The sequence below is a fragment of the Marmota marmota genome, unplaced genomic scaffold (genome assembly GCF_001458135.2).
Source record: "Marmota marmota marmota unplaced genomic scaffold, marMar, whole genome shotgun sequence".
Classification (NCBI taxonomy): Eukaryota; Metazoa; Chordata; class Mammalia; order Rodentia; family Sciuridae; genus Marmota; species Marmota marmota.
In genome coordinates this window covers 21674679-21694702 of record NW_026000241.1, presented here as the reverse complement: position 1 = coordinate 21694702, position 20024 = coordinate 21674679, and the positions used below count along the sequence as shown (strand labels likewise).

Here is a 20024-nt window from a genome sequence, read left to right as displayed (position 1 = left end):
CTCAGAAGAAGCACAGCAGCTGAGCTGTGGCTATGGTTTCCCATTGCCGAGGAGAAGACAGACTACACAAGGTACAAACCCACACGGAGCTACAACCACTCTTTCCATTTTATTCAAGGCGTTAACTGAAAAATGGCCAGCTTCCTATTTCCTCAATTGTTTAACTAAATTGCCAATTAATCCAGTTCCCTTCTAAAAATGTATTGTTATAATCTGGTGAAGAGGAGATGACAGGAAAAGAAAGGTGAGTGACACGAAATACACTAATATTACTCTTTATTTCATGAAATCCAAATTATTGCAAGCATCAATTTTAGGACCATTTTGTGTAGATATTAACCAAAAAAGGCAACAAGAAATTCAAAATACATACACACACACAGAACTATCACCACAGAATGTGAAGTAATTCAGAAAAAAAAATTAAAATATTCTTTGATTAAAAGATGCTTAGCATGCAGAAGGCCCTGGGCTTGATCTCCAGCACAGAAAAAAATTATATATATTGGCTAAAGAATATATTGAGAAAACATGGCACACTAAAATAATAATGTGCAATAAAAGCAAAACACTAAACATCTGCTCAAAATTTAAATGACATGAGCTAAAGATGAAGTATAGGAAGGTCACTGTATGTGCTAAGTCTAACCCTTGAAAACTCTTCATTCACCTTCCAATGCAGAACTTTAACTCTGTACCCACATCTTCAAATATTGTCCACATCTTAGTCACATGAAAGTCTGCTGGGAATCTAGGACCAGACTACCATCCACTTCCAGGAAAAATGGAGGAGGTGTTTCCATTGAAAGAACTCTGATTCCCAGATTCTCTGCCCAATATAAGCCATGTAGTAGTCTACACTGACATTTCAAAGCTTGGGAAAGGGAATGTCATTCAACCCTGGACTTCATTTTCGTTACTCTTACAAGGCAGAGAGCAAGACAAGGAATGGGCCCCTACAGATAAAAGAGACCCACACAAACATACGTATGAAGTGTTCATCCCCAGCTCATGATGTGACCGATTTTAGGAAGTGAATTAAAACTATTGCTCCTCGATGGAAAGATCACACTGCAAAGTATTTAGTTTTTATCCTAATCTCTAATGTAGGCACTTAGAACAGACAATGGTTAATTTTAGCTTTTGAAAATAAAAATTTAGCCTGCATAAAAGCAAATATTTTTATAAGATGAACATTTTGTATAGTCTTCAAAAAAAAAAAAAAAAACTTTGACATGCTTCTGATACCCTTAAAAAAACCATACTAAAATGCCACAGCAGTATTTTCAAAGAGTAGCTCAGGGGCTACTAAAATATTAGATATCGTCTTGCTGGCAAAACACTAGTTATTCAATCAATAAAAGGCGTTTTCTAAACCAGTGTGTTCAGATTTTACTATGCATCAGAATCACCTGGAAGGCTTGTTAAAACACAGAATACTGGGTGCTGCATTCCCCCGCCCCCACCAGAATTTCTGATTTAGTTGGTCTGGGGTGAGGCTTGAGAATCTAAATATTAATAAGTTACCCAGTGATGCTGATGTGGCTAGAAAAGGGACCACACCTTGAGAACCCTGCCTTAAACTATTAATTTATATGTTCTTTAAACAGTGATATAAGTTTAGAACACAGGATCCACATGGTATTTACTGACCTCTCTATAAGGCTGTGTCCAGAGACATCTTTGCAAAAAAATAAAAAACAACAACAAAAAAAAATTCCTCCTTTATACCAACAGTAGTTCCCAGACAGCAAGAATCCCTAATACCATTTGCTTAGCATTTTGGTTTTGTTGTGTCTGGACTGTCCCATTTCCCATCAGAAGTATTATAATTTACTACATGTCTCCAGATGCCCTCCCCAGGACAGGATCCATGTCTCTGGGGGACCAAAAGCCACAGCTACATGTCTCTACCCAGGAGGTCTATCTCATCCAGGAGGAAGTCCATGTCCTCCCGGCTCACTTGAGGGCTGATCACCACCTGGCGGAAGAAGTTGACCTTCCCCCGGTGGGGTTGGTAGCCCAGCATGAGGCTTCCCTTCTTCATCATACTCTCCTTAATGGCTGGGGCTACCTGCAAGGGGAGAGAAGTGAGGAGGTGAAAGACCAGAACACCAAAGCATTTCAACTACATTTTCATTAGCCAACTGCTGGTGTGGAACCTACTCTCAGTCCACAAGGCCAAAGTTATAATAATTCATTGAGAACTAATAGCATATGAATACTGATGAGTATGTTAGATTTCTTATTTCATTTGATCTTCATAATAACCCCCTGAATTAAATATTACTAATTACATTTATAGATGAGGAAACTTAGGCACATGGAGGTTGAACAAATAGCTCAGGTGCCAGGCAGTCTCATTGCAAGCTCAGACTCAACACCTAAATCATTTTGCAATGTTGCCTCCTAAAAATCAATTTCTATGTCCACAGAGGTCACCATTTCAAAAGTACCAAATGTTATATTCCCAAATTTGTCTAAAGTAAAAAGTACTCCAGTTCCTATAATCCCAGCGACTTGGGAGGCTGAGGAAGGAGGATTGCAAGTTTGAGATGAGCCTCAGAAACTTAGTGAGGCTCTAAGAAACTTAGCGAGACCGTGTCTCAAAATAAAACATAAAAAGGGCTGGGGATATAGCTCAGTGGTAAAGAGCCCCTGGAATCAATCCTCAGTACAAAAAAAAAAAAAAAATCCTCTAGTTAAAGTATCTTGAATGAAACAAATTAATCATAGACAAAAACAAAGAAAACCACTTTACAGTGTCTATCAAGGAAAAACCAATATGGGTATTATGTGTAATTCTATTTTAAAGACTAATAGTTATTAGGTTATAAATAGGAAACTGTACCTTTTTTTTATCAATTATTGTGCTCTAAAATATTTGCTAAATAAAAAGTCATGGAAGGAAATGAAAGCTTGATATTATCCTTGCATATATAAAATACAAATGCTGTCTTTTATTAAGGGTAAAGGTGGTAATACAATTAGGAAACTTGTATTTTAAGGATAAGAATTTGAAGCTGACTTGAGAAGTGATAATTCAAATGCACACATTTTTAAAAAAGTTTAATGTTTGAAGAAGTTAATCCAAGTTAAGAATCACACGGGAAAATCAATCTCTCAAAGCAGTAATGTGCCCACACAAGAGGTTGGTTGTCAAGTTTAAAACAGTGAAGTTAATTTTTGAAACACCACAATAAAAAAAAAATTAAGAATGCACCCTTATGGACTTGAAAACATACACAAAAGTTTTTTCATTCGCCTTTATTTTATCTCTTTCAAAACTTTTGAGCATGCCCTCTGTGAATATGTGGGAGGGGAACTTCATGAAATTCTGTCCTTGTCTTAGAACAAAGACGTGTAGCTCGCCCAGAAGCAAGGAATGCATTTAGAAATAATACCAGGCAGAATGGGCTTGAAACTCCTTAGGTATGGGGCATAAATGTCAGCTCTCAGGAGCCTTTCTCTCATAGGGTGACCCACCCTTAACACTCTACATTTTGAACATACCTATGTTTTTTGACAGCTATGTACCTGAAGGCAAGGCCAGTCTACTTCACCTGACACTCAACACAATCCAATCCATCTTTCCCAAAGATGATGGAAAAATCAGGTGTTTGGACCCCAGGAGATATGGTGTGTTGAGCTCAGCCACAGATCCTTCTCAAGGGAGGTTCAAGGGTAATTATGGCAGTTTTTTGTTTTGTTTTGTTTTGTTTTCCAGACATGCTAATTTTAGAACCTAAATCTTTCAAAACATAGACTGTACCATGTTGACAACAACCAACACCGTCAGCAAAATCACCTTGACATTAAAAGATTGGCAGTTTTTCTTAGAATATAACAAGACAAAAAGAAAATGCATGGGTGTTTAAAAAAAAAAACAGAAAAAGAAGATGAAATCTAAGGGTAAAACAGTGAAATAATGACCATTAGGGTCTATAAGTTCCTGGAAATGGGTCACATATTTTATTCTGAGCTTTCTAGAGATTGGAAAAACAGGACTAATTAAACAACAGCCCTCATTCTCTTTGCAAAACTTAGGGACAAGCATTCAGTGAACACTGAAAGCAGGAAGCTGGTAGGAAACTCTCTACTATGCTTACCCATATCCTCTTGGATTCATAAATGCATTATAAGGTGCATTTTCTCCTTAAGCTGTTTATTCAAGTATCATTTGTTATTAGACATAGAAAATAAAAAAAAATGTATGTAAGCCCATGAAAGCAAGTGTCCAAACAGAGTAGTTTCTGAAAAGACTAAGTTACATCTTTTGGAAAGACTAGGTAGAGGTGCCATCAAGGTAGATGTAGAAAGAGAACTATAAAGCTGTTAACACAAAATCTTGAGAATCTGGACTGATTCTGCACTCAGATTGCTACCTAGGTGTCTGGGTACTCACTCTATCTAAAGATACTCAAGCAGGATTTGACAGATGATTCTCATAGAGCCTGATTTAAGTAACGGAGAGCAGGCCTAATCTCCAGCCCTCTACTCAGGAAGAGTCTTACTTGCTTTGAAAAAGCTTTGGAAATACTCATTTGTTGGGGGGGAGGAGATCCTTTCCATCAAAAGATGGGGAAATAAATGTGTACAGACATACAAGGAAAAATATTTAAATGTAAAATGCAAATAAGATAAAATATTTAAGTTGTGTATGCTTGTATGCTTCACATTTTTGAAGGATTATCTGCTTAAGTGATTCATCCTCATCACCTTAAGTATGAGGGCTTCTGATATACATGTGTGTATGTGTGTACATGTGAATATGTGCATGCATGCCCACAGGTCATATAAACTTCGAAAGTATCATCCATCACTCTTAAAATCTCCTGCTTTGTCACAGGACAACACAGAACCACAGTCCAGCTTACACTCATGACAAAAGCACATTTATTTTTAATTCAAATAAATGGTCTCTGGCCTAAGGAATATAAACTGAACCTAGGTGGAAAAAACCTAATAGTTCCAGTGCTAATCAATATTAGGAAGACCTGGCTCACAAGAGCCAAATGTCTATCCAAGAGAGCCACAGGCTATTAATTTTAGAACCTACAACTTGTAATTCTATGAATTTTTAAGTCAAAATTCCCTTCAGATACATCTCCATCATTCTCTAGTTATCCAGGGAATAACCAGCTTTGACATACAGCCAATTTCAAAACAGATCTATTCTTGGCTTAGGCCTTATTTGCATAGTTTTTATTCCTGTTTACTTTTCAGTACCTCTATTTTTCTCCGGAAAAGGGGGTATTTTATGCCTTACCTTTAGAGAGCATTAGGATTTTGAGTCCAGTTCATAATGTGTGCGAGGCACAAATGAAGCAATTATCAAAGGAATCTGTCAGGTTTGCATTTTTTTTAAAGCAAATCAGAAATATTTTTAAAAGTAAGCAAAAAAGATAACAATAAGAGGACACTTTGGATGTTTTAATGTAAAGATATTCTGAATGTTAAATTCAGAAGTGTGTTCTGTGGACAAAACACATGGAATAAGAACCAATCTTTTAAGTCAAAATTTGTCACTGGCTTTCCAAAGATTATAAAGAGATGAATAATCATCTATGTGCTTCAGAGAACTAATTAAGCAAGGGCCTGACAGTCCAACAGACATTTTTATCAATGTATCTATCCATGAACCACAAGATTAATTCCTAGAGGTGGTTGCTGTTAGGTAAACAGGGAAGGGCTCCTTTTTCTATGAATACTTCATGGGAAAGAAGGCCATAAGCAACCCCAAGGCTGATACTCATTAAATCTCTCTCACAAATTATTATTGTTGTGGTAGTAGGGAATTATTGTTATTTTAAACAAATAGTTTACCAATCCTTTACAATTTGCAGTTTTTTTGGTGTGTCTTATTCCCATAAATTCAACTTAAAGCTTATCTGAAAGGAATCCATGTTTTTGCAATTTAGGGACCAAGAATATTCTCATTAACAGCCAGCTTATCACCTTTGCACTTAAAAAAAAATCAACCATTTTCTATTTATAAAGCTTCAGGCATAGTCTAAGGTTGGGTAATTTGGATATTCCCTTTTGCTGATCACAGCAGAGAAGCAGTCCTAATCTGACAGGATGGAATATTCACAGGGGAAAGAAAATATGCACAAACTAAATGTAAGTATCCAAATATCACCCCTAAATGGAGCATGCATGGCGGAAAGCAATTTGGCAGCAGTGAGATTGCTTTCCAGCTCTCAATTATTTTACTTCTGGTTTTCCTTCAAATTGTAAATCACTTTCTGTGCTTGTGCCTCAGTGCACTGGACTCTGAATCTTCAGTGGAGGAAGATCCTGACATTTCTATTTGGTTGCACAGCTACTCAATCTACACGTTTCTGTAGAACTTCTGTTTTTCCCCCCTTAAATTATGTTCAAGCAATGATTCAGTCATTTAAACAGAATTCTGTTGTCATACTGCTGCAGCACATGATAGCATTTGATATTTAAAAGTTACTTAAACTCAAGGGGAAATAAAATAAAATGACACTCTCTCTCTCTGGCCAAGTACAGAAATTTGATAAGCAACTGACCAGGCAACATCCCAGCCTTGGATTAAAATAAAATAGTAATATCCATAAAATGCCATTTCTTTTGAAAAATGTGTTCCACACTTAATATTAGCAAGAACGTATTTTTTTTTCACTAGACAAAGTATGTCTCAAACTGTGGGAAAGGGATCAGTTTTATTTTTTTTCAATGCATTATAGATTTAAGACTTTGGTAAAACATAATAAACATTTATTATTGGAAAAATAAATAAAAAGATACAAAAATACAAGCCTAATTTTGGTTTATATTTTTAAGTCCAACACTAAAGCTAATTTGTTAAGTTGCCATAAAAAACTCCTGAATGGTAAATCTGGGTTTCTCTGCTTTTCTTACTGATTGGTAATTGAGCAGCTCATGGATCTGTGAGGGGCTTTAACCACAGTTGGAAGAATACTGCTCTGTTTGAACTCCCTTGTCTCCGTGGGTATACTATTTTAACTATGACATTGGATGTCATTTTGCAGACTTATTTCTGCTTACTGGCATGGTCTCCACACTATTTTGAATGGTGATTTTGTATTCCACTGTATCATTGTGCTATAATTGACCTAAACATTTCCCAATTGCCAGATATTGGCTTTGCTTCAGTTACACTGGCATGTCATTGAAACCATGGACCCATTCATGAAAACTCTAAATCAGTTCTTCAAAGTGGAGTCCAGAGATTGTTAGAGTCTGTAAACAAGTCAGGATGGCGCCTGGCATTTTGCCAGAGGGAGTGGTTTGTGAGGTGGCGCCAGCGAGCCATTAAGTGTGGAGATTTCTTATTGGTTGACTGCTGTATCTAGTTTATGTTAATTAAGATAAGCTGTGTGGAATGTATATATACTGCTCCTGTCCTACAATAAATGGCTCCCACTCCTGCTGTATCAATCTACACAAGTTGCTCGTCATCCCCCGGCTATTTTGCTGCATAATAATAAATGGTTCAAAATATCCTAGAATGTAGGATTGCAATACAATGTTTTCCGATCAATAGCTATATAGGTAAAATAGTTAAAATTTTCAGTTATAAAATATGGGGTAGAACATCACCCAGGTTGGCTACAAGAACAAACCCTATAATTAAAAGAAATGATACTTTGGCAGCAAATAGGAAGGACAAAGACTACGTGAACTTCTACTATACACCAGGACGGCAAGACTATTCAGAACCTGAAATAAACCCAAAGCAATTTAAGTTTTGCTAAATCCTCCTCTAAGCCATGGCAAATATATATTCCTCAAACTCTAGATTTTAGGGCTGTCTTCTCAATTTCAATTTTATCAATTTACATTACATTTCCTCCAAGGTAGTCAAATTAGTTGAAGGGTGGAAGGCTAATTCATAGTAATTTGTAAATCCTGTGGATATTGCACGGGACAAGCAGATAGATTAATGAATTAAAAAGTGAAGTATAAAAATTGTATTGCAATTAAATTTTTTTCAAAGATTATCTTGTCCATATCAAAATCAGATTATCTAGAATTACTTCCTTTAAAGGGGCAGATAGTAAATATTTTAGGCCTTGCAAGCAAAGCAATTTCAGTGGCAAATACTCAACTATGCCATCATGGGATGAAAGTAGTCACAGACAAAATATAAGCAAATGAACATGACTGTGTTCTAATAAAACTTTATTTAGGGACACAGAAATTTAGTATCTTACAATTTTTACATGTCATAAAATATTATACTGTTTTGATTATTTTGAAATCATTCAAAAATATAAAGCCCATCCCACATTCCTAGGCTGTACATTAATAAATAAGGACATAAGGTATATTTGGTTTTGGACCATCATTTATCATCTCTCTGGTCTAAAAAAAAGAAAAACTACATTATGATATATAAAAACTAAGTGTTCTAAGAAGCCTAAGTGTTCTAAGAAGACAGGAATCATAGTCCTCACCAGCTGAAGGTCAGTCAACCATCTGAGATAAGCAAACCTAGAGAGATGACTCAGCCTGAGGGCCCCATTTGCACACATGGAAAATTAGCCATGTGAGAAAGTATGTAGTCCCATATTTGTTTACTAATTTCTCTGTCTCCATAAATAAAGCATTATGGTTGCCCTTTCATGAGTCAGTGAATTTGAAGATCAGAACATACACACTGGATCGCAAAACATGAAACATGGATATTTACATCTCTGTTTGCCTTTTCGCTTCAATTGAAATTAAAAAAAACAGATCTAATTTGTTTCTGATTGAAGAACTCAACAATGTGCTGCATATAAGAACTTCCTAAAACCTAATGAATATTTCATATTTTAGTTAGATATTTGGATTTCTTCCCATTGTAAATATAAACTGGATTTTCCTTTCCTTTACACAACTCACAACATGTAGAGTTGAAATGAGTTTTTAATCCAGGTAAATATATACACCTGGATATCTTCCAGCTTGCAAACGCCATGTGACCCAGGGAATTTGGTACCAAATGAATAGTTATTAAGATAAAGCATTTCCTGATGATCTAAACCTAACATAGTGCAACAGAAAAAGTGATTACTTTCTGTCTTATATAAACGGAATATCTCACCTGATATATCTAAAAAAATAATAATAATCCTAGCTCACAATTTAAAGAAGTTTTCCTTTGTGTTTCCAAACTGGTCTGAATAATTTGTCTCTTTCTCCAAACAAGACAACCTCTATACCAGGCCTTTACCCTCCCAATGCAGCTTGCTTTTGCCCATAACCTTTAACTGCAGAGATTTTGGTTATGCGTGATCTCACTGATAATTTCACTATGGAAGACACCAACATTGCCAAAATGAGTGTTAGTATATCTACGTTCCTTAAGAGCATTTGCCACCTTCTTAGTTTATGTCCAGGTACTATCAAAATCTCTCTGCTTGGTGCTTTTTAATTTTCTTACTTATTTAAATCTTAGGTAAAATGATCCTATTTCGCTGTTACTTCATCAAGTTACATATTTTCCTTTTGGAATGGGAAATAGAAAAAAATCCTGTCTTCTGTTGAAACAACTTGATCAGTAAGAACAGGAAGCTGATTCTCTCCTTTCTCTGTGTAGAAAAAAAAAATCCCACTGTACAGTTTAACCTTCTTGGATTATTGTTTGTGACATTCGGGGAAAAAGCAAACCATAGGGATGGAGAACAGATAAATGATTGTCAGGAACACAGGGTGAGCAGAGAGGTTGAGGGGGCAGCCCTAGGGAATTCTACAAGTGAAAGAATTGTTCCATATGATATTACAATAGTGGATATATACAGACTATGGAACTACACATTCTTTTAAAAGCTGGGTCTTTATTTTTCTTTTTAACCCACAGAGAAAATTTTAATATCTTACCAGTGGCTAACATTATGCAATGGGCAAAACCCATTCTACTGTGTACCATAAAAGGTGAACTCTACCTGCATGGGAATTTTAAAATGAATACATGAATTAACTTTAAATAGAGATGAGGCTCTGTGAGGACATGTAGCTACATGACAGGTAGAGCTCCCAGCACCTCCATTCCCTTAACTGTAGGCAAGAGATGGTAACAAGAGTGCAGCACCTCTCCACCTCTCTGCTGACTACAGATGGCATGTGATGCCAGAGGTGAAGAGTGCACCCAGTGGACCAAAGGCAGCTTGCAGTGGAGATTGACATCCTTATTCAAGAAGAACCTACAGAAGAAACTCTAAGAAGGAGGTGGAATTCTGAACTGGGATTTTTTCTTCTGTTTCTACCACTAATTATGTGTCCCTAAGCAAGTCACTTAACTTCTCTGTAAGTCTAGAAGCGAGAAGAGTCACATCGACTTAGGTGCCAATAATGGAGTTATCAGGACAATGCGACACTTGAAACTTTTCTACACCATGCACACAGTGGAATGATGGAAAGGCTTCAGGGTTCAAGGATTTGGGGCCTCTACCACAAATGAGATAAAACATTTAAGTGTACCCACCATATATATAATTATAGAATATGTAATGTTGGAAGAAAACTTGGAATTTGAATAGAAGATTAATTATAGAAGATTTCATTTGAGTTGTGGTTATTGGGTTAAAATAATTTCATCATGTTTCATTTTGCAATTTTTCCTTCTGTATTTTGGAACCATTTTTTAAAAGCTGGGAGATGATTTTATGTGTCCCTATCCCACTACCTTTCACACTTACTTTGCCTGATGGGTAAACAAACTAGCTATGTTCAAACCAGAGTGACCACATAGACAGTTTGCTTAGTACAAACCCAGCCTATACCTGGTTTTCTGTAATTATCAATAGCATTCCTTTTCACTCTCAAAACTGTGAAAGATGATAGGCTGTATGATTTCAACTGGCCACAGACAAGTAGACTAGTTTTAGACTGACTCAGGCCCAATTCCAGAAATTCTATGTGACTTTGGGCAAATATTTAACCCTTCTGAGAATCATATTAAGAACTCAGCAGTAACCTGTCTCTAAATAAAGTAATAAAATATTTAAAAAGGGCTGGGAATGTGGCTCCCCGTGGTGAAGTGTTCTGGGGTTCAATTCCCAGTACCAAAAAAGGAAAAAAAAAAAGAGAGAAAAAAACCCTGATAATCTCTTGTAGAACTGTTAAGTGGACTAAATGAAACAATGTGTATAAACATACGGAGGGCAGAGTGTGGCATCTTTTAAGCACTAAATAATAGGAATTAATATTAATTAATTAAATTAATATTATTTATTACAAATATTTCTTAAAATGAATTTATTTTTATTTATATTTATACCTGTTCTTTTATTACACTACTTCATTATTCTTGAGGTGGGAGCATTTTAAAGTATTATGAAAAACATCACTTGCAATTTATTCTTTCTCCCCAAAGCATCTAAACTATATTTAAACACTTGTAAGAGAAGTTGAGCTAGCAGTTTTAGAAATTAAATATTGCACCTCGACATTAAATCTTGTACTATGACATTAATCTTCTATTCAAATTCCAATGTTTGCTTCCAACATTCACAAAATAAACTTTTCCCTTTAAAAAGTAAGATAGTCATTGATAATCTTGGCAGTTTTTGACCATACCACTGAAATTTATTGGGACAGGGATCGGTTTTTACTGTATTCTAGAAATTTATATCTGTTGCCTAAGTTGTCAGGATACAGTAATATTTTATAAGTAAAAACGCTACATCTTTGGACACATGAAAAAGCCATATCCTCAAAATTCCAGTGCTTATCTCCAGAAATTGTGCAGTCACCTTGTGTTGTTCTCCTATTTACATTTTTATCAAAGGAAGGTGGAAAAACAGTATTGTGTTTCCCACATGTACCTGAAGATCGCAGTCATCTGGATCTGGGACCCAATCAGAGCACCTGAATTTGAATTTTGATGGGATAGACCTAATGGTCTGTGTAGTTTTATAAAGTAACTCAAGTGGTCTTTATCATGTTGTAAGTTGAGGGATACTGGAGAAAAAAAGTCCTTTAACTGGAACTTGGGAGAGGCACTGGTGGGGTGGGAGGTAAGAGGTGTTCTGGATACAAAAAGCAATTTGAGAGAGCAGAGAGGTGATTGACAATCTCAGATTGTTCATGTGAATTAAAAAAAAAAAAAACAATGCCAGTGACCTTCAAAGAAGTTGTTAGCCAACTTTTTTGTCAATCATAAAACCTGTGAAAGTGTTCAAAGCACTTATACATGGCCAAGGAAACAATGAGCCTCTTTGTTTTGATCACTTGAAGAAGAATAAATTTTCCTCTTTCATATATGTTCTGCCATTTGTCACCTGACTGTTGTCTGATTCCTTTGCACAACTCTTACTCATGTCCCCTGATATCCCCTCTCCATAATTCAGAGGTGAAATGTATCAGTATAAGTCTCTCAAGCTTAAATTATGCAAAATTGGTGGTCTATAGCCCATGAAATCATATGTATCTAAGAGATCATTTCAGCTTGGCAGAACAGGAAGAAATAAGCTACATTTTGACTGGACATGCCTTTTTCAAATATGAATTTTTACCCTTATTTTCTTCCAGAGTACATCTGAAAAATCAGACATGCACAAAATAACAATGCCTCAATTTAAAAGAACGACCCCATTCATGCTCTGTAATACAAATGTGGAAAGCCACAAATACAGAGTTTAGAGTCTCAAAAAGTCTGAAGAACACAGTTAGCTTCCCATTTGGTGTTTACAACATAGAAATGACGGTGACAGCAATTCTAATAAACCTAATGTCAGTCATATATTCAAGGCAGCTGAAATGAACAGTCATAAAAACAAACCAAACTGAACTGAAAGCTTTAGCTGAAGAATGGACACAATAAACATTTTACACACTCTATAAAGCAAAAGCTTAATACTCAGTTGTGTCCCCACAGCCATCATAGCTAATAGCTCCTGAGTAACTGTTGTGGGCCAAAACCCAAATTGTAGCTCATGTTGAGAGATCCCTATTTCATTTCCTAAAATGAGGAGTTGTGCAGCAGCATTAAGCCAAAGGTGATACCAGTTCCCTGGGGGCATTTGGAAAAATTCTGGATTGTTGCAATGACTCTGGGGTGCTACTTGCATTTAGTGCTCCCGGATCAAGGACGTTAAATACCTCACCAGGCTTAAAATAAACCTGACCAAGAGTGTCCCTGTTGAGAACCTCTTTTCAGGATCTCCATTGACACGCCGGTGTCATTTGAGATTCTCTCATGATTTGGTAAGCTTGCTTTAGCCCTTAGCAGATAACAAAAAAGATGGGGCAGCAAAGTCAATGGGATCTAAGAGCTTAAAAGGATTTTCATGTTGATTCCATATTCATGTTGTTTAACATATTCAATAAGTACCAGTCCACTGGAGAGCAAAACATGGGTATAGTCCCAGGTGTCTCTCTAGGTCTTATGGGTAGTGGTCCAGTGTTTTGGAACACTTTATCTGGTCATTTCAGCAGGGATATGGTGTTTTCATCCCAGCTTGGCTGCTTACTACAATAAGTGGGTCAGATTCCTAAAGTTTTGCTAACATGGATGTGCATTCAAACCTTCCTGCACATTCAGTGAGATGAGGAGTACCCCAAAACCATTCTAAGAAGGGCAAAAATGCTAATTGCTCTTTCCACAGCTTATCTCAAGGTCACTTTTCCTGAGAAACTTACTCCCCTACAATATTTGGCACTGGGACTTTAGCATCTGAAATTCTGTGTATTGATTGATTGCATGCCACCAAGCTTCCACGAACCAAAGAGGCTCTTTGGCCCCCAAAATGCAAAATCCTCTACCTAGCAGCACAGGCACCAGTGTGGAAGGCTCTCTTGGCATGGGCACACTAATAATTTTAAGGTACTAAACCTACATATTAGGAATGGGTGAATTAGCTTCCTGAGTAGCAGAATTATTGGTTTTTGAAGTATATTCAGAGGTTTCATAAGGCCAGAAGTGAAAAGGAAGTTATCTCATGGTGTTATGACCTGAGGGATATGGCCACATGCAGGGTGCCATGACATTCAAATCCTGCCTCATTGAGATGCTAGTATCCACTGGCCTGTATCCTCTTTCCTGCTCAATCCCCTGAACCTGAGCACCTACCTCCTTGTTCATAGTTGTTTTTTTTTTCTCCCTCTCTGAGTATTTGCTCCAGGAGTAAACTGAAATCTGAGTTGTCTTTTTCACTTATTTTTGTCCGATTGAATACAGGTGTGTATTATCCACTACAGAGTCAGCGGGACACACAGGAAGTACTCCCAGCTCACCCCATGGCTTTTCTTTGCATCTCTATTTATAAATTGTTTTCATACAGCTCACTGCACTTCTTTTATTCAGCTTCAGTGCATCCCAAAGCATTCCAGGGTTTCCACCTCAGAGGCAAACCTGAACTTTTAAAGTCACAGGTTTTATGTACCATGCTTTTGCTATTGAAGGAGCATATTTTAAAACAGTATTTTTTCTCTATTGCTCATAAAAAATATGAAGAAACTGTTAAGAGATAGGTGTTTTCCTTAAAACCTTTATAAGTCTTTATAAAAGAGCCTTACAATTAATGTTACGAATATTAATCAATAGTCTTTAACAGCAATCCAGCTCACTTAGGTAACAAAATGCTTTAGGTTTGTACATTTTGAGAGAAGTAACGAAAGTGAATTACATAGTCTTCCTAGACTCCCTCCACATAGAGCTCCCTCCACACGCTTCACCTATGTGCTTATGTCTGCAAATGGCTCTTTCCTCAAAGTCATTGTGGTCCCACTCCATTCTGGGGGTTCCAGGCTAATGAGGGGTACAAAAGAGCTACCACAAAAGGCAAAAAGAACGCAAAGCACTCAGGAGCCTTCTCTACCCACACCAAATTCCCAGCTCCACTTTACCTGTTTTATGTATATTAAAGTTCTATGTTAAATTTTGTTTGGCATTAAAGGCTTTGGTATTTAAAAAGAAAAAAGTATGAACTAGATTTGGGGATATATTATTATTTTTACGTTCTTATTGTGGAATACCTGAAACATAGCCCTCAAGATGTTACCAAATAGAATTTTTCCTACATGACAAGTCTAAGCGGAGGAGGTGGGTCTTGAAGTCTTAATTTTTTTTCCAAATTGGAGAAGCTGTTGAGAAAGATCACAGAGAACCACAATGATTTGCTAAAAGCAACATTCTTTTCCTTGAGAGTCATGTTCAAGTACAGCGATGAAAATAACAAATCACTTTCACAGAATTGAACCCCCAATGTATTCCTAGTGCAGTTACACAACAAAGTATTATTACCTGTCAAAGGACTTCTCTGCTTCTCACAGGTAGTCCCCATTCCACTCCTGCATTCTTACTCTCCCTGATGTTTCTGCAGGGTTTCAAGTTATCCACTGGCCATCTGAATGTTTCTCTTTTTGTTAAATACCTGTTCAGGGCCTTTACCCATTTCTGTTTTGGGTGATCAATTTTTTTTTCTTACTAATATAGAACTCTTTACTATCAAGAAAATTGACTCTCTGTCCGCTTCACATGTTGTAAGTTATAATGTGCTGCTATCTTTGTTTTTAGTTATTTCGTGTAGCTTTAACATTGATGTAACCAAGCCTATCAATTACATGTATGTGTGCATAGAGAATGAATATACATATAATCCAACGAATTCCAACACTGGTTTTTTACAGTCCTACCCTCAGAAAGGATTAAATAAATTGTGGTTGTTTTCTGATTTGATTTTGACACACACTTTAAATGCTTTCAAGCATTCTATTTGTACATTCTATTTGTACCCCACTGGTCTCAGCACCACTAATGGAATAAGGCTGCCTTTTTCCAGTGTGACTGGGAACATATGTGATTCCTATAAATACTCAGACCTGAACTTTCTATTCTGTAGGATTAATCGATTTTCAGACTAACCCAAGCTATTTTATAGTTTTATAATGCTAAATTGCATGAGAAGAGAACTCATTTTAGTATTCCTTCTTAAAACATTTTTGCTATCATCAACCTTGTCTCCTACATGATCTCTGAAAACCCTTTTGACAACTTAAAACAAATCCTCTCTTTAGTATGACTAGAGCTATATTAAGCTCATATATTAATTAGAGAACATTATTTTTTTTTCACTTAAAATTATGTGTTTTCCTGTTTCTAAATGCGGTAGAATTTTAAAAGTATGACTGAAAATCCTTTGGCACTCCTCTCAAAAGGAATTTCTTGAAAGGGACAGTGTTCCTGGCAGTCTGGTTACCAGTAGTGTGCAGTGGAAGTGCTGCTGTGTAGCCTCCCAGGTGAGGCCAGGAGGAGCAGACCAGTGTCCATCCTGTTCTCAGGGACACTGACTTTCCCCCAAGTCCTGCTCTCCTGCATCCATCATGCTCTGAGGAATCCTAGGCCACATAGAGAGGCCTCATGGAGGTGCTCAGCCCCAAGTGAGCCCCAGGCAAGGGCCAGCATCAACGATCAAACCTGTGAGTGAGAAGACTTCAGAATATTCCAGTCCTAGATATCGAATCATTCTTGGCTATTTTAGTCTTCCCAGGTGAGGCTCCAGATATCCCATTCCCTTAGTGCTCTTTCTGAATTCCTGAGTGTAATAAAATGAGCTGCTAAAAGGTGCTACATTTGGAGTAATTTATAAAATAGAAATTGTTATTATTACACTAAGGATTGTTTTGGCCTTTAAAGTTTTATAGTTTTCTTGTATAAGTACTGTTCTTTATTTCAGTTATCTCTTATCATTATTTAATGTATCTTTGTTTTTATGACGCTGAAGTAGTTCTGACTAAAGAGCTGCTTTCTGATGTAAATTCATTTTCCTAGTACCTGCTTTCTTACTCCTTATGTAAGGGTAAAACAAACACAAAAACTCTTTTTAGATATTCATATATGTACATCTATCAAAGTAAATTCTGAAAGTCTTTTTATCTAATGCCTTTAAGGTGTATGTGTGTGTGTGTGTGTGTGTGTGTATAAGAAATCATCACACAGTCTAAAGTGAATACATTTTAGCCTTTCCTTTTTAAATATTTTAAAGTTCATGTCTTTTCTGGTCATGGTATTATCCAGAATGCCCAGAACAATATTAACTGCTAGTGCTGAGGGGGACAGACATTATTAATTTGCTACTGAGTTTATTGGGGGAAGCTTTCCATGTTTAATATATATTAATCTAATACATCATACCAGAAAACAAAAGAATATTCACTGTGAGATAACCTTAAACCTTCCTATTAATTTTTAAGGTCCTTTAACATGTGCATTTTAGCAAATTTTTAAGGTTTTCTTCCCATTGATCCTTTTAAGTGGGAGAAATAATTCCAGATTCTGTTTTTATTTGCTTGTACAGAGACAGGTAGAAAAATTATGAAATTGCTTTTTGAGGCCTGCTATTGCTTAGCTTCTGAAATAATGGAGTTCTGCTGAATGGAGCACTAGAAACGGAACCTGCATGCGATACCGTGCGCTACGCTGGCTGGCTAATCCCTCTCCTCAGACAGTATTTCTGAGTCCAAAAACGCTACATTAAATTTTTTTTCAACCTGTGCGAGTGGATTATTGTGTGGCTCCCTGAAATAATCCTCTCATCTTTTAACACAGTTTTGACCCAGTTTGGGAGCATATCTTTAATATCTTGTTCTACTTCACTGACCCCAGGCAGAATAGCCAGAAATATCCACATTTAATAGGCAACTTTCATCTTCCGGCTCACAAAGGGGTTGGCTTTCTTTAAAAAGGAAATTGAAATTTATATCACAAGGCAGCTTTTTAAGTGCTTTTACTTTCTATTTTATCACCTCAGCAAATAGAAAGCAGAGATGTGGAATAACTAAAGTGCCTCAGACTAGTGTGTGCCTATTGATGGAAGTAAATCCAAAGCTGTTGGCTAGACCAGCATTTACCTTGGCATTGATTATTTGTCAAGTAATAGGCACTCACCCCAGAAAGAAAAATGGAAACACATGTGTGGCTAGAACCAAAAAGACAACGACCCACTTAGGAGAGGAGCAGAATAGTGAGGTTCTTACTGTAAGTAATAACTGCATGTTAAAGTGGATGTATGCTGGTCTACTTGGCACATGGAGGGCCAATTGCGTTGGCCTGTGGTACATTTTATTACTGTTCTCTGTTTTTCAAGTGTCCTAGCTATAAGTATATGTATTCTTGCTCATATATTCCTGTACTAGTCAGCTTTGTGTTGCCATGACCAAAACACTTGTCAAGAACAAGTTAGAGAAGGAAAGTTTCTTTGGGCTATGGTTCCAGAAGTCCAGTCTATGACTGCCCAGCTCCATTGCTCTGGGCCTGAGGTGAGGTAGAACATCATGGTGGAAAGGCATGATGGAGGAAAGCTGGTCAGCTCATGGCAGCCAGAGAACAGAGGAGTGAGAAGACAGGGACGAATAGAGTCCCCCAAAGACCTATTTCCTCTAGTTACACATGGATGCTTAGAGTTGCCGCCCAGTAGTCCATTCAAATTATTAATCCATCAATTGGATCAATTCACTGAAGAGGTTACGGCTCTCAGAACCCACTTCTCCACCTCTGAACATTGCTTTATCACCTATCACATGAGCTTTTGGGGGGATACTCCTAGATCCAAACCACATCACTCCTTACCTTCAGTGCCTCTTGGAGGAGAAGTACACATATCCAGTCCCCTGTCATCATCTGACCACTTCTGAGCTGAAATGTTAAAAGCCAAGTGTGTTTCTACCTGCCTCTTTGTTCTTTCTCTTTGTCACAAGGCTGGCATGCCCCAGGCTCCTCCATCAACCTGGATCTGAAGAGAGCTGTCACTAACCTACAGGACATGATGTGATCAAGAAATAAACCCTCATCGTAAATCACTGGTATTTGGCTAGAGGTATGAGAACCTACTTGTTGCTGTAATATAATTATTCAAGTGAAACTTAATTCATAGGACTCAAACTAGATCTGAAGTTCTATTTGAAGTTCCATTTTAACTTCTGTTTGAAGTTTGGCTCTCATTAAATATTCTCTGCATTAGACACATGAGACTGTTGTTCCAAATCCTGGGAATGCCACAAATTTGGATTTCCATAGGCAAAGTCAAAGCAACAACTTGATGATTCTAAGCCATTATTTGATGGTGTCTGCCATCATAAATGTGGTTGAGTCCTATCCATAGATATCAATGTGTAACACAGAGACTGGCAACATTTGTCCGTAATGAGCCAGATAGTGCAGTTAGGCTTTATAGGCCATATAGTCTCTTGCAAATTTTCAGGTCAAAACCACACATAGACTACAGAAAACATGTGAGTACTGCCATGTATTAATTGAACTTCATTTACAAAACCAGGCAACAGGCTGACCACTACTATAAAAAAAAATGATATAAAACAAGCCTAATATGTAGAGGAAAGTTCTACAATTATTTTATTTTTTGGTGGTGGTGGGGGGTACTGGGGATTGAACTCAGGGCACTTGGCCACTGAGCCACATCCTCAGCCCTATTTTGTATTTTATTTAGAGACAGGGTCTCACTGAGATGCTTAGCGCCTTGCTTCTGCTGAGGCTGGCTTTGAACCGTTGATGCTCCTGATTCAGACTCCAGAGCCGCTGGGATTACAGGTGTGCACCACTGCACCTGGCTCTACAATTGTTTTAACAGTATCACTGTTAAAACAATTATAAAGCTACCCACTGAAAGCTACCCAGTACCACTGAAGGACATGGATAAGTCCTTGGTTTTCCCACACAAAAAAAGATAGTAAAATCTACTTCATAAAGTTTTTATATGAATTAAGATTAAATACAAAGGGCCAGTAAGAGCTCAATTAATTTAAATTCCCTTCACTTTTCTTTGTCCTACCACACACCACTCAGAGTGAAGTCTCAATGAAGGCCTAGTTAATGCACATCAAGTTAATGAATGAGGTCAAGTAAAGAGGTCAAGCAGAGACTTCTTTAAGTCAACATTTGCTGAGCAGTTGGTTTGATAAGACAAACTTACAGTGATGAAGAACAAATATTAATGTATGTCATAATTTACATGTCAATTAATTAGATCCCTAAATATATTGACATGACATGGGAATGCTTTATGTTTAATGCAGAGGTATATTTTGAA

The 20024-nt window shown here is 37.0% G+C and overlaps 1 protein-coding gene across 1 annotated transcript in view; it reads right to left on the bottom strand.

The window, feature by feature from the left end:
• Positions 1-259: 259 nt before the first annotated feature.
• Positions 260-20024, bottom strand: part of Gadl1 (glutamate decarboxylase like 1) — a 168144-nt gene continuing 148379 nt past the window's right edge. The window contains exon 13 of the mRNA XM_048795378.1: positions 260-2074. Coding sequence (XP_048651335.1) covers positions 1901-2074 — 174 coding nt within the window. The 3' untranslated portion in view covers positions 260-1900. The remainder of the gene's footprint in view (positions 2075-20024) is intronic.